The 13456-nt window shown below is 51.8% G+C and overlaps 1 protein-coding gene across 1 annotated transcript in view; it reads left to right on the top strand.

Moving 5' to 3' along the window:
• Window positions 1–5940, top strand: part of Ttc7a (tetratricopeptide repeat domain 7A) — a 115459-nt gene extending 109519 nt beyond the window's left edge. The window contains exon 16 of the mRNA XM_045137642.1: window positions 4458–5940. Coding sequence (XP_044993577.1) covers window positions 4458–4679 — 222 coding nt within the window. The 3' untranslated portion in view covers window positions 4680–5940. The remainder of the gene's footprint in view (window positions 1–4457) is intronic.
• Window positions 5941–13456: the final 7516 nt, after the last annotated feature.

The following is a 13456-nucleotide window of genomic DNA, read 5'->3' as shown; positions in this document are numbered from 1 at the left end:
TGGCGGGAGGGCGCTGATAGCCCTTTGGGGCGGTGCCAGACTCGGGGAGACCTTGCGCGTCTTGCCGGGTTTGGGTCCCACCCAGTTGTCAGGCAGCAAACAGCTCCCGAGTTGCTACCAAACACAAATGCGGCTGGTGTCAGGGGCAGGTGGCCACAGATCCTGTTACAGGCCCTGGTCCTCTGGGCCCCAGACTGACCCCAGCCTGGTGTCTCCTTTCAGGCTCTAAGAAGGTCAGTGCCCCCGGGGCAGCGGGGATGTCAGCCAGTCCTCCCACAGCGCACAGTCCCGTTCCACAGAGGACAGCTCGCTCAGCCCCTAGAAAAGTCTAAAAAGTCTACACTGTCATTCTCTGCTCCCCCCGCCCCCCAGCACCGACCACTTCGACCTCCTGGAGTATCTACCCTATGCTGCCTGACCACTGTGGCTGCCTGGTAGTCCTCATAACAGCCCTGTAGGGAAGGACTCTCCCATCCCCTGGTTTACGGATAAGGAAATCGCAGATCAGTGGGCGTCAGCCACTGGCCCGTGGTCACGGTATATGTCAAAGGCAGCACTTGGGATTCAACCCCGCCCTGGCTTCTGACTGCTGAGCCCAGAGCTTTGGCCCCTCTACCCAGGCAATCAAAGGTGCTCGCTGCAAACTTCCCAGGATTAGCTCTGGTATTCACTATGTAGTCTCAGGGTTGGCCTTGAACTCATGGCAATCCACCTACCTCTGCCTCCCGATTGCTGGGATTAAAGGCGTGCGCCACCGCGCCTGGCTGAAATTTTTGTTGCTTTGATTTGGTTTGGCCATGCTGGGTTTGAATCTACTGCCCCCTGCACACTAGGCAAGCACTGTACCACTCTATATCCCTGGCCTTCTTTTTACTTTACTTATTTGAGAAAGAAGGGGGCAGAGTGAGAAGGAGAATGGGCTTGCCAGGGCCTCCAGCCCCTGCAAACAAACTCCAGATGCATGCACCACCTTGTGCATCTGGCTAACGTGGGTCCTGGAGAATCGAACCGGTATCCTCTGGCTTTGCAGGCAAAGGCCTTGACCGCTAAATCATCTCTCCAGCTCTCTTTTTACTTTTTGTCTTTGAGAAAGGGTTTCACTAAGTTGCCCAGCCTATCCTTGGACTTTACTGTGTAGCTCGGGAGGCCTTGAACGTGTGATCCTGCTCACCTCAGCCTCCCAAGTGGCTGCAATTAGAGGCTTGTACCACCAGCCCCATCTAGAATACAGTTTTCTCTTTCTGTTTCTTTCTTTTTTTGTTTGTTTTTCGAGGTAGGGTCTCACTCTGGTCCAGGCTGACCTGGAATTAACTCTGTCATCTCAGGGTGGCCTTGAACTCATGGCAATCCTCCTACCTCGGCCTCCCGAGTGCTGGGATTAAAGGCGTGCGCCACCACGCCCGGCTTCAGTTTTCTCTTTCTTTCTTTCTTTCTTTCTTTCTTTCTTTCTTTCTTTCTTTCTTTCTTTCTTTCTTTCTTCTTTCTTTTTTTAGAATATAGTTTTCTAACTTCTCTGCAATGGAACTGAAACCCCCATGGGAGGAAGCTCTGGAAAGAAAACTTAAGAGCTCAGAGGCGGGCATGGTGGTGCACACCTTTATTTATAATCCTACTGAGGTTGGAGGATCTCTGTGAGTTCGAGGTCAGCCTGAGACTACATAGTAAATTCCAGGTCAGCCTGGGCTAAAGTGATACCCTACCTTGAAAAAATTAAACTAAATTAAAATTAAAAAAAAAACAAGAAAGCCTAGAGCTCAGAAACCTCTCTGGCCCACCCTCTCTGGGAATTCCTGCCGGCCACCTCCGTCGTTCTCCATGGGCAGCACTCACTGCGCTCAAAACTTCCTTTCTGGTACTTTCTGGCAGGCATCAGCTGGCGTTTTTCTTTCCTCGGTCCTGTGGGCCCTATCCAACTGTGAGCTGCTCATGGGCCAGCTAGGGCCACGTGGGCAGAACAGCATGGCCTGAAGACACTGTCCCCCACCCAGTCCCCCTGGTTAAACCCACTGGTAGAGCCAAGGTCCTTTACACACACACACACACACACACACACACACACACACACACACACACACTTCTTTACAGCCTCAGCCGAGCAATGAGTGTGGTTATTTGGGTGCGGCAGGACGGGAGGGTGCCTTGCCAGGAAGTACAGCTCCCCCGCCACCTCCAGCCCTCAGAAGCCTCTGGAGAGAGCCTTTTGCAAGGCTTCCCAGAGTGCCATCTTTCTTGCCTCATTGGCCATGCTCCGGGCTCTCCAAGGACTTTATGAAGTCAGGCATGTGCATCCTTCCTGGTGCGTCTCCATAGCAACGGAGGGCCTAACTCTAGGGAGCTTGGGGAGGAGAACGATCCAGCTAAAAATGTCCATGGCCATCAGTAAGTAGGCGGACTGGGGAGTCGGGGGGGGGGGGTTTGGGGGAGGATGGGCTTCAGACACGGAGGCAGCTCTCTGCCTCCACCCTGGCCCCCTGCCTGCCCAGCCAGGCAGTATTGAAGCTCTTAGAACAGAGGAGAGCCTGCCCTCAGTCATCTTGCATTGCCTTCAAGTCCTGGAAACGAGCTCTCTGTAGGATGGTACAAAACAGCTTCCCTGGAACCTGAGACTCTCCCACACATACCTCATCCAGTCCCTAATATCTAATTCCAGATATTATTCCGAGCACAGGGTGCCAGTTTTACTTCCTAGCTGCCCCCCCCCACACTTTAAAAAAATATTTTCTTCATTTATTTGAGACAGAGAATGTGTACGCTAGGGCCATCAGCCACTGCAAATGAACTCCAAATGCATGTGCCACTTTGTGCATCTGGCTTACGTGGTTACTGGGGAATTGAACCTGAGTCCTTAGGCTTCGCAGACAATAGCCTTAACCTCTAAGCCATCTCTCCAGCTCCCCCCCCCATCCCAAGCCCTTTTTAAAAAATTTTTTTGTTTATTTATTTATTTATTTATTTATTTATTTATTTATTTATTTGAGAACGGCAGACATAGAAAGGCAGAGAGAGAGGGAGGGAGGGAGGGAGAGAGAATGGGTGTGCCAGGGCTTCCAGCCACTGCAATGAACTCCAGACGCGTGCGCCCCCTTGTGCAGATGGCTAACATGGGTCCTGGGGAATCGAGCCTTGAACCGGGGTCCTTAGGCTTCACGGGCAAGAGCTCAACCGCTAAGCCATCTCTCCAGCCCCCAAGCCCTTTTTTATGACAATTCCTGTCACTGCCTCTAGTTTGAACTAAACTGCAAGGCCACAGTTCCCATTTGCTCCTGGCCAAGACACCCGGGGTGACTGTTACCCCTGAGCCCATCCAGAGCGTTCACCCAGTACTGCTCCCTAGCCTGACCATCTCATTCCCTCCTGGGAGCTCACCTAGCAGCCTAAGCTTAAGTCCCAGGGCCTAGCTGTCCCCAGCAAGACAGACCCTCCTGTCACAAGCCGGACATGCCTCATGTCTTCCCCCTGGGGTAAGAGGCAACCTCTCTGTTGGGGATTCAGTTAAGCCATCCAGGACCTCTCTAGTGCTTTATTTATTTGACAGAGAGACAGACAGAATGGGTGCCCCAGGGCCATCAGCCACTGCAAATGAATTCCTGACACATGTGCCCTCTTGTGCATCTGGCTAACGTGGGTCCTGGGGAATCGAACCTGGGTCCTTTGGCTTTGTAGGCAAACGCCTTAACCACTAAGTCATCCCTCCAGCCCCCTCTTCTAGTACTTTGTATCCACTGACATTTTTTAGTTTCACAACCCTAGAGATTGATGCTGTGACCTTTTGGGGGCGGGGTGGAGTGTTCTGAGGTAGGATCTAACTCTACTAGCCCAGACTGACCTGGCTGTCACTCTGCAGCCTCAAGTTCACAGCCATCCTCCACCTCTGCCTCCCCCAGTGCTGGGAGTAAAGGCGTGTGCTACCACGCCCGGCTGATGCTATGATTCTTACCATCTGCAGAGGTGGGTCGAAAGGCTGTGTTGGGCATGGCCCCAGCACTCGGGAGACAGGTTAGGAGGATCACCATGAGTTCAAGGCCACCCTGAGACAACATCGTTGTGACTTGCCTAGAACCCCCCAACAGGATCCACTCAAAGTCGGGGTTTCACTCTAGTCCAGGCTGACCTGGAAATCACTATGTAGTCTCAGGTTGGCCTCGAACTCACAGCGATCCTCCTTCCGACCTCTGCCTTCCCCGAGTGCTGGGATTAAAGGCGTGCGCCGCCACTCCCCGGCTAGGACCGAGTTCCTGCAGAGGGTGACCCGGAAAGCCAGGGTTGAAGCTGGGCTTGACCTTGGGGTTTGGGGGAATGGGGAGGGGCAGGCAGGTAGGTCTGGCATGAGTCAGCTTGTCACTTTCCAAGCCACACCCGGGACCTCCCTCGCTGGATGCCACAGAGCAAGCTGCGCTCGCCCAGCACGATTGCCCGGGTGCCCTCACTAACCCTTGCCCTGTGTGCTTGCTCTCTAGGGTCTGATGCTGAGTCAGCTAGGCCATAAGAGCCTGGCCCAGAAGGTTCTGCGGGACGCCGTGGAGAGGGAGAGCACGTGCCACGCGGCATGGCAGGGCCTGGGTGAAGTGTTGCGGGCCCAGGGCCAGAACGAGGCTGCCGTGGAGTGCTTCCTCACCGCCCTGGACTTGGAGGCCAGCAGCCCCGTCCTGCCCTTCACCATCATCCCCAGAGAGCTCTGAGAAGCCGCAGCAGTGGGGTGCTGTCGGGCACCGGGGCGCGTGGCAGCAGCAGACAGGGAGAGTGTTGGGGGCGGGGGTAACAGCAGCGGCATTCAGGTGTGGGAGCTCAGGGAACAGATCTGTAATGAACACAGCCTCAGACTGCAGCGCCCCCCACCCCCGGTTCTCCCCGCCATCCTCCCCTGCAGAGCCAAGCTCCAAGGGAACCATTTCACCCAGAAGATTTGCCTACGAAGCAAATCCCTTGCTTCCAGGACGCACGTTGTGGTCCCTTTAGATAAAGGTGTGCCTTGGCCTCAATCCTCACCAGCTCTGACCCCTGGATCTTCTGGCTTTTAGAAAGACCTGTCTTGAGTCACTGTGCCTCTGAGACCAACTTGTCACAAGCCAGAGAGCTACCTTCTGGTTGAGCCTGGACTTCTTCCTTGCTACCTTGGGACACAGACTGGCTTGAATGCTTAGTGACTTGGTGACAGAGTCGTAGGGGTGAGAACATGCTCTTGAGATAAAAGAAAGGGTATCAGGCTATGCTTCCCTGACCCATGTTGGAATTCCCATGTCCTAGATCTCACTTCCCATTCTCAGGGTAGTGCAAGCTTCCAGATTATTCTTGGACCTTGCCCACAGACAGCCACGTTGAGGGCACAGGAGCCTCTCATGTCTCTGTGCCACCAAGTGCCTTTTGGATGTCTGGTGCCTGACCAGACCCACTGAAACACCAGCCCCAACTCTTCCACATCCATCCATTCCCATCCCCCTGGAATTAGGCCCCAGCCCCAGAAGGTTCTATGGCCCCTATACCAGTGCCCCCCGCTAAGGTACGCCTCAAACAAAACACAGGTCTGACCCAGACATTTCTAATGACCTGAGTCAACACATTCCTTCAAAGCTCTGGGATTGACCCCCAAACAACCTTACCGTCTTCAACCCATTTTCCACTTTGCACTTCGGTGGGGGACTCCGTCCTAGCTTTTTAGGGCCTCCTGCTCAGAGCTCCACAGAAGCTGTGGTTGGAAACTGAGGAGGAAGTTGGCCAGCCCTCACCTTTCTGTGCCCGTGGGTCCTGCTGCTGAGCACACCTCCTGCCGCCCCATGTGCCACTTCCAGCAGGAAGCCATCCCTGGGGCCTAATAGCTCTATTTTTGGGGGGGGGGGATTTTGAGGTAGGGTCTCACTCTAGCCCAGGCTGACCTGGAATTATTCACTATGGAGTCTCAGGGTGGCCTCGAACTCACGGCGATCCTCCTACCTCTGCCTCCCGAGTGCTGGGATTAAAGGCGTGCGCCCTCAGGTCCATATTATTTTTAAGATGTGTGGGAAGAGGGTTGAGGTATATACTCTGATTTGGGGTGGAGCCGGGCTCCAGACTGCACTAGATCGGCACGACGCACCCCCTAGGTGTCCCCAGAAAGCTGGTACCTCCTGGCCATAGCGCCAGTCCAAAGAGCACCTTGAATGACATTCGACCCTTTGCTTCCTAGATGAAGGGTCTCTATGTGTATATACATACAGACATATATGGTAGAGATCTCTATTTTTCTGGAATGCCATTAGGAAAATAATAAAGAGATGCTGTTGGTTGATTTGGAGTCGGCTCCTGGCATCAGAAGAGGCGCCGAATACAAGGTGACTCTTAAACAGTGCCTCTTTGGAACCTGCAGGCACCGGGGGAGGGGAGGGGAGGCCAGCATCTGACAGTGAGTTTGGGTAAATAAAAAGACCCCTGAGGGGGGGAATAAGGACTGTCTGAAGCCGTGTGTTCATTCATCCGTCACAGTGCAGAGCTGGCACGCGGGCCCTGGAGAAGAGAGGGTGCCAGCAAAGAGGCTGGGGAGAGGAGAAGGGTGAGGAGCCCATAATAGTGCATGTGATAAAGTACAGGTGCTATATCTGTTGTATACCAAATTTTTAAATTCAATTTCATGGTGTGTTTTTTTTTTCCTCCCCCTAGTTTTCAAGGTAGGATCTCGCTCTAGCCCAGGCTAGACCTGGAATTCACTCTTTAGTCTTATGGTGGCCTCGAACTCAACGGTGATCCTCCTACCTCTGCCTCCCGAGTGCTGGGATTAAAGGCGTGAGCCACCACGCCCGGCTTATGCTTGAAACGTTTGACTCATGTCCCCTCTCCCCCGCCCTCCTTTCCACTGAGGGTCCTCATCGATGGGGTTATTGGGATTCACTGTGGGGTCCTGAAGGCCTCAGTCAGGGGAGAGGGGACCTCAGGCTAACCCTACCTACCTATCCTGTAGCTCTTAATCATCTTTCCACCCCTGTTTTATCAAGAATGCCAAGGGATCACCTGCTCCAGCCCAGAGACAGCTACCCTGTGGCTGCCCCCACTAGAAGTCCAGATTGTTCTAGATGGGGACTTTTGTACACATTGTAGCCAGGCCTCCTCCACCTCACTTTTTTTTTATTTTTATTTTTCATTTTTTTTTTTGGCTTTCGAGGTAAGGTCTCACTTTTAGTTCAGGCTGACCTGGAATTTAGTCTATTAGTCTCAGGGTGGTTTTGAACTCATGGCAATTCTCCTACCTCTGCCTCCTAAATGCTGGGATTAAAGGCGTGCACGACCATCCCACTCTTGTTTCACATCACATGGTAATGCTGGCCTAGGGAAAGAGGGCTTTTCTGGGCACCTTTGGGTGCCCAGCTGTTGGTTTTCTGTCTGTTCTTTTGCTTCATTTATTTTTATTTTTTAAATATTTTTGTTTATTTGACAGAAAGAGGGACAGACAGAAAGAGAGAGAGAGAATGGGCATACCAGGGCCTCTAGCCACTGCAAATGAACTCCAGACGCTGGTTTTTTGAGGTAGGGTCTCACTGTAGCCCAGGCTGACCTGGAATTCACCATGTAGTCTCAGGGTGGCCTTGAACTCACGGCGATCCTCCTACCGCTGCCTCCCGAGTGCTGGGATTAAAGGCGTGCACCACCACGCCCAACTTTATTTTTGAAATAGGGTTTTGTTTAGCCTAGGCAGGCCTTGAACAGTGTATAACCAAAGATGACCTTGGAGTAATTGTCCTGCCTCTGCCTTCCTAGTTCTGGGATTACACGCCTGTGCCACTCTGCCCATCTCTTGAGTGCCCGGCTTCTTTATTTACCACTCTTGCAGGAAACACACAAACTAATGATTGACGGTTGGCATCATATGACTTGGCGCACATCCTCACCCCCCAGCTCAAAGCCTCTTGGGTGAGAATTAGAAGCTGTCTGCCTTGGGCACAGGGAGAAGTGCTTGTCTGTTTTAGAGGAGAATGGAGGCACAGCCTTGTTCCTTGGGAGGGTTTTGCCAAGCTGAATTTTAACTGATTGGTTGTTGGGGAGTCGGGCAAGAAGACTCTCTTCCACTCCAGTCTCTAGACCTCTTGCTTATGCTTCTTTCATCAAAGACCAAGGGAGCTAACTCCACATTTAAATATTTTTTATTTTTGTTGACTTCTTTGAGAGAGGGAAAGAGGCAGACCGAGAGGGAGAATGGGCGCGCCAGGGCTTCCAGCCACTGCAAACGAACTCCAGATGCGTGCGCCACCTTGTGCATCTGGCTACGTGGGTCCTGGGGAATCGAACGGAGGTTCTTTGGCTCTGAAAGCAAGCGCCTCAACTGCTAAGCCATCTCTCCAACCCCCTCTAGCTCTACATTTAAACCCACAGTGCCCACACAGGGGCTTAAGTCCAGGGACAAGACTTGGGCACTGCCCTGCTCTGCCTCCCATGACCCGCCAACCCACTCACCAATTTCCAAGACAGCCCCCCATTTGTACATGTTAGAATTAGTAGCTGATCTCCAGGCATAGATATGAATGGAATTTCAGCCACCACCATCCCAACTCCTTCCCCTGGGTACCAAAGCGTTCATTGTTGTATCCGCTCCCCACCCGGGAATCAAATATCATCACCATGCAAATATCTCTTAAGCCTTGGGAAGCTGCCTGCTGAACAACTTCCCCATTTGCCCAGACGATCTGGTGCTATTCAGAACAATCCTGTCCAGGGGCAGCTTGCAGAGCCCACGCTGCTGAGCCATAGATCTGGGAGGGCCACAGAGGTCCTTCCTGGAAAGAAAGTTCTTGCTGCAAAAATTTAATCAGGCGCTTTCAGTTGTAAAGAGGAAAGGTCCAAGGGCTGGAGAGATGGCTTAGCAGTTAAAGCAGTTAAGGCACTTGCAGGCACAGCCAAAGGACCCAGGTTTGACTCCCCAGGACCCAAGGTGCCCCATGCATCTAGAGTTCATTTGCAGTGGCTTGAGGCCCTACTGTGCCCATTCTCTATCAACCTCTCTCACTTAATAAGCTCAAATATATACACACAAGGTAGGGTCTCACTGTAGTCCAGGCTGACTTGGAATTCACTGTGTAGTCTCAGGGTAGCCTCTAACTCTCTGTGAGCCTACCTCTGCCTTCTGAGTGCTGAGATTAAAGGCATGTGCCACCACACCCAACTCAAAAAAAAAAATATATATATATTTTTAAAAAGGGCTGGAGAGATGGCTTAGCAGTTAAGGCGCTTGCAGGTAAAGCCAAAGGACCTAAGTTTGATTCCCCAGTACCCACATAAAAACCAGATGCATCAGGAGTTAATTTGCACTGGCTAGAGGCCCTGGCACACACATTCATTCTCTCTCTCTTTATCTACATATATATATATATATATATATCCCAAATAAATAAAATATTTCAAAAGAAGGAAGCCCGGTGTGGCGCACACCTTTAATCCCAGCACTGGGGAGGCAGAGGTAGCAGGATCGCTGTGAGATCAAGGCCAGCCTGAGACTACAGAGTGAATTCCAGGTCATCCTGGGCTTGAGCAAAACCCTACCTTGAACCCCCCCCCCAAGCAAAACGGAGCTGGAGAGATGGCTTAGCGGTTAAGGCACTTGCCTGTGAAGCCTAAGAACTCAAGTTCGAATCTCCAGGTCCCACGTAGCCAGACTCTCAGTGACACAAGTGTGCAATGTCTCACGTGCACCACAAGAGCAGGCACACACACCTGGAGTTCATTCACGGAGGCTGAAGGTCCTGGCGCACCCATTCTCTCTCCCTCCCTCTCTCTCTCTCCCTCTTTCTATAACTAAATGAGTGAATGAATGAACAAGAAGAGGCCCACAGGACAGGCGGCCCTCCAACCCTAGGACAGCAATTGGCAAACATGGACTGGGGACCAAAGCAGTACGAGCTATCAGCTATGTCATCGTGAGTCCTCCCCTGAGGTGGGAGGCTCAGCTAGACCTCCAGCTGGCTGTGTGACCTTGAGCAAAGTGCTTCACCTGTGTACCTCTTTTCTCATCTATAACCGTGGAATAGGATCTGCTCTGTGGACTGTGACGGTTCTATGACAAAAAACATATTGCCAGCCTAGCAGAGGCCCTAGCCCATATGAACGTGTGTAGGCAGTTCTTTCTTCTGCTTTTGCCTACTCCATACTCCTCTCTGCCAGTCAGCATGGTTCACTCAGAGGTGTCGCTGCCCCGGGACTCGGCAATCCCACCCTGGCCCGCGGTACCACCTCACCTGCCCCCCACTTATGATGCCACGACCCTGTTATCTGAGGAGCTGGGTCTTGAACAACTGTGCACCATATTTGAACTCTGTCAATCATCTGTTTGGTTGATAACGACCTTGGGAGGGGGTGTCTGTCCCCAAGAAAGGTGAAGAGACCATTGTGCCTCTGTTCACTGCCATTTAATGTGTGTGGACGGACCTGAGGACGTGGAGCCTCGGCCACTGGCCTGTGTTCTTCCTCATCCTCTGAAGGCACGCACGGCGTGCCAGCTCTGGGGACAGGCAGGACGCAGCCTTCCCATTGCCACAGCGGAAGCCCCTGTGGGATCCTGGACACTTGCACCCAGGAGTCTTCTATGAGGGTATCCTGGGGAGGACATCAGAGTTCAGGGACCCCCCCTTAGGTGACCAGAAGCCCTCTCTCCTGTCACCCAGATCCTTCTGAGGCAGGAGTGGCAGTCCCTTAGGTGGTTACTTTAGGGGCTGTCATTCTCCCAATTAGCAATGATGCTCAGAAAAATACTGGGCAGCAGTAAGCACCTCTCTTTAACGTTCATACCCAAGTACTAATGCCACACTCACTTTTGGTTAGAGAACCTTCTCTTTTCAGATGGCAGTGACCTTGGTGCCACTCAGAAGGCATCATGGTATTGGAAAGAAGTGACAGAGGAGTGCTCAGCATGGCAGTATCTCTATCACACCTTCCATGGCTCAGGGTCCAATGCGGAAGAGGTGGCGGAAATACTCTAAGGGCCAAAGGAAGGGTAGGACTCCTTACAAGGTGCTCCCCCCAGAAACAAAATGGCCTGGATATCTATGACCTTATCATGCCTGCCACTACCTTCACAAGATCATCTTAATAGGAGGAAAAGGTGATGACATCAAAATAAAAGAGAGACTGATTGAGAGGGGGAGGGGATATGATGGAGAGCGGAGTTTCAAAGGGGAAAGTGGGGGGAGGGAGGGTATTACCATGGGATATTGTTTACAATTATGGAAGTTGTTAATTAAAAAAAAAAAAAACCGGGCGTGGTGGCGCACGCCTTTAATCCCAGCACTCGGGAGGCAGAGGTAGGAGGATCTCCGTGAGTTCGAGGCCACCCTGAGACTCCATAGTGAATTCCAGGTCAGCCTGAGCCAGAGTGAGACCCTACATCAAAAAACCAAAAAATAAAAATAAAAACAGGAACACTAAAAACAAAAGCAAAAACAAAACAAAAAAAAAGATACTGGGCAGCTAGAAACATAAATGGGCTGCGGGACTTCACTGGCTAGTCAGCTGACATCCAGCTCACTGGACTGTGGTGAATCCTACAACCAAAGCGTGACATCTGTGCGCTGGCAACCGCATGACAGGTGGTGTTTGGTCACCTCACACTGGAGCACTCGTCCTGGTGGGAAACTCGTCACGGTCCTCTTGTTCTCGCAATCACTCACTTCCTCTCTTGACCACTTCCTTGGAAGTGAGCAACAAGTTAGTCATCGCTTCCCTGAAAAGCACATATTAAGGCTGGATATGATGGCACACGGCTTTAATCCCAGCACTTGGGAGGCAGAGGTAGGAGGATCGCCGTGAGTTCAAGGCCACCCTGAGACTCCATAGTGAATTCCAGGTCAGCCTGGGCTAGAGCTAGACCCTACATCAAAAACAAAACAAAACAAAACAAAAGTTAATATTAGGGCTGGAGAGATGGCTTAGCACTTAAGGCGCTTGCTGGCAAAGCCAAAGGACCCGGGTTCAATTCTCCAGTACCCATGTAAAGCCGGATGGATGCACAAGGTAGCACATGCATCTGGAGTTCGTTTGCAGTGGCTAGAGACTGGCATTTTCTCCCTTCTCCCACCTTCTCTCACTCTCAAATGATTAAGGTATATTTTAAACTTTATTTTATTTGAGAGTGAGAGAAAGAGGCAGATAAGAAAGAGAGGAAGAGGGCTGGAGAGATGGCTTAGCGGTTAAGCGCTTGCCTGTGAAGCCTAAGGACCCCGGTTCGAGGCTCCGTTCCCCAGGTCCCACGTTAGCCAGATGCACAAGGGGGCGCTCGCGTCTGGAGTTCGTTTGCAGAGGCTGGAAGCCCTGGCGCGCCCATTCTCTCTCTCTCCCTCTATCTGTCTTTCTCTCTGTGTCTGTCGCTCTCAAATAAATAAATAAATAAATAAATTTAAAAAAAAAAAGAAAGAGAGGAAGAATGGGCGTGCCAGGGCCTTCAGCCACTGCAAGAGGACTCCAGCTACCTTGTGCACCTGGCGTATGTGAGTCCTGCAGACTTGAACCTGGGTCCTTTGGCTTCACCGGCAAGCACCTTAACTGCTAAGCTGTCTCTCCAGCACCGGTTTCTAATGCTTTTTAGCTCTGTTTCCACATGCTGCTGCTTCTAGCTGTGTCTCCCGGCTACTCCGAAGCCAGACCCTCTGCATTCCCTTTAGCAGTGTGAGCACTATGAGAGAAGAGGAGAAGGAACTGACTGTCCTGACTAAAGGACTAAAGAGACAGAAGTGCGGCATCCTGGCTGCGGGAAGACAGTGCTATAAGGAACATTGGCAGCGCCGGGCGTGGTGGCACACACCTTTAATCCCAGCAGAGGTAGGAGGATCGCTGTGAGTTCGAGGCCACCCTGAGACTACATTGGAAAAAAAAAAAAAAGGAACATTAGTAGCCCAGTGAGTTGTTGGCCAGGGAGGTCCCTGATGCCCCTAAAACATTACAGGCCATTGCCGAGGCCCTTGGTTTCCCACCAGGACTAGATGGTAAGACCCTATTGCTGAAGACTCCATATACTTGGGCTGCAAGGCCACTGAGAAATCCTGCTGGAACTGAGCTGATAACCTCCTCCATGTAGACCAGCTGACAGAAAGCTGGAAGAAGCCATTCTGCATGCGGTTCAATGGGAGAGAGAGAAATCACCAGTGAAGATACTCAACAGTGGACACTGCAAGCCTTAAATTTGGTCAGCCAGGCCAAATGAGCCAATGGATGCAATAGTGGCATGCCTGTTATGGGGGAAACCAACAGCTCTCTAATTGGACTGGAGGCCCACTCCATCCCTGACACTAAAAGCCTATAACAGGGGTAGTCATAAGCCCTAGGGGTGTAATGTCCCCTGGTGTCTGGCTAAATATATATCCTATGCTCTCCAAACTGCCCAGTAAGCACTTCTCTTAATGTTTTGTTTTGGTTTTTTGAGGTACAGTCTTGCTCTAGCTCAAGATGACCTGGAATTCACAATGTACTCTCAGGGTGGCCTCGAACTCACAGTGATCCTCCTACCTCTGCC

The sequence above is a fragment of the Jaculus jaculus genome, chromosome 18 (genome assembly GCF_020740685.1).
Source record: "Jaculus jaculus isolate mJacJac1 chromosome 18, mJacJac1.mat.Y.cur, whole genome shotgun sequence".
NCBI lineage: Eukaryota > Metazoa > Chordata > Mammalia > Rodentia > Dipodidae > Jaculus > Jaculus jaculus.
This window is presented reverse-complemented; position numbering and strand designations above follow the sequence as displayed.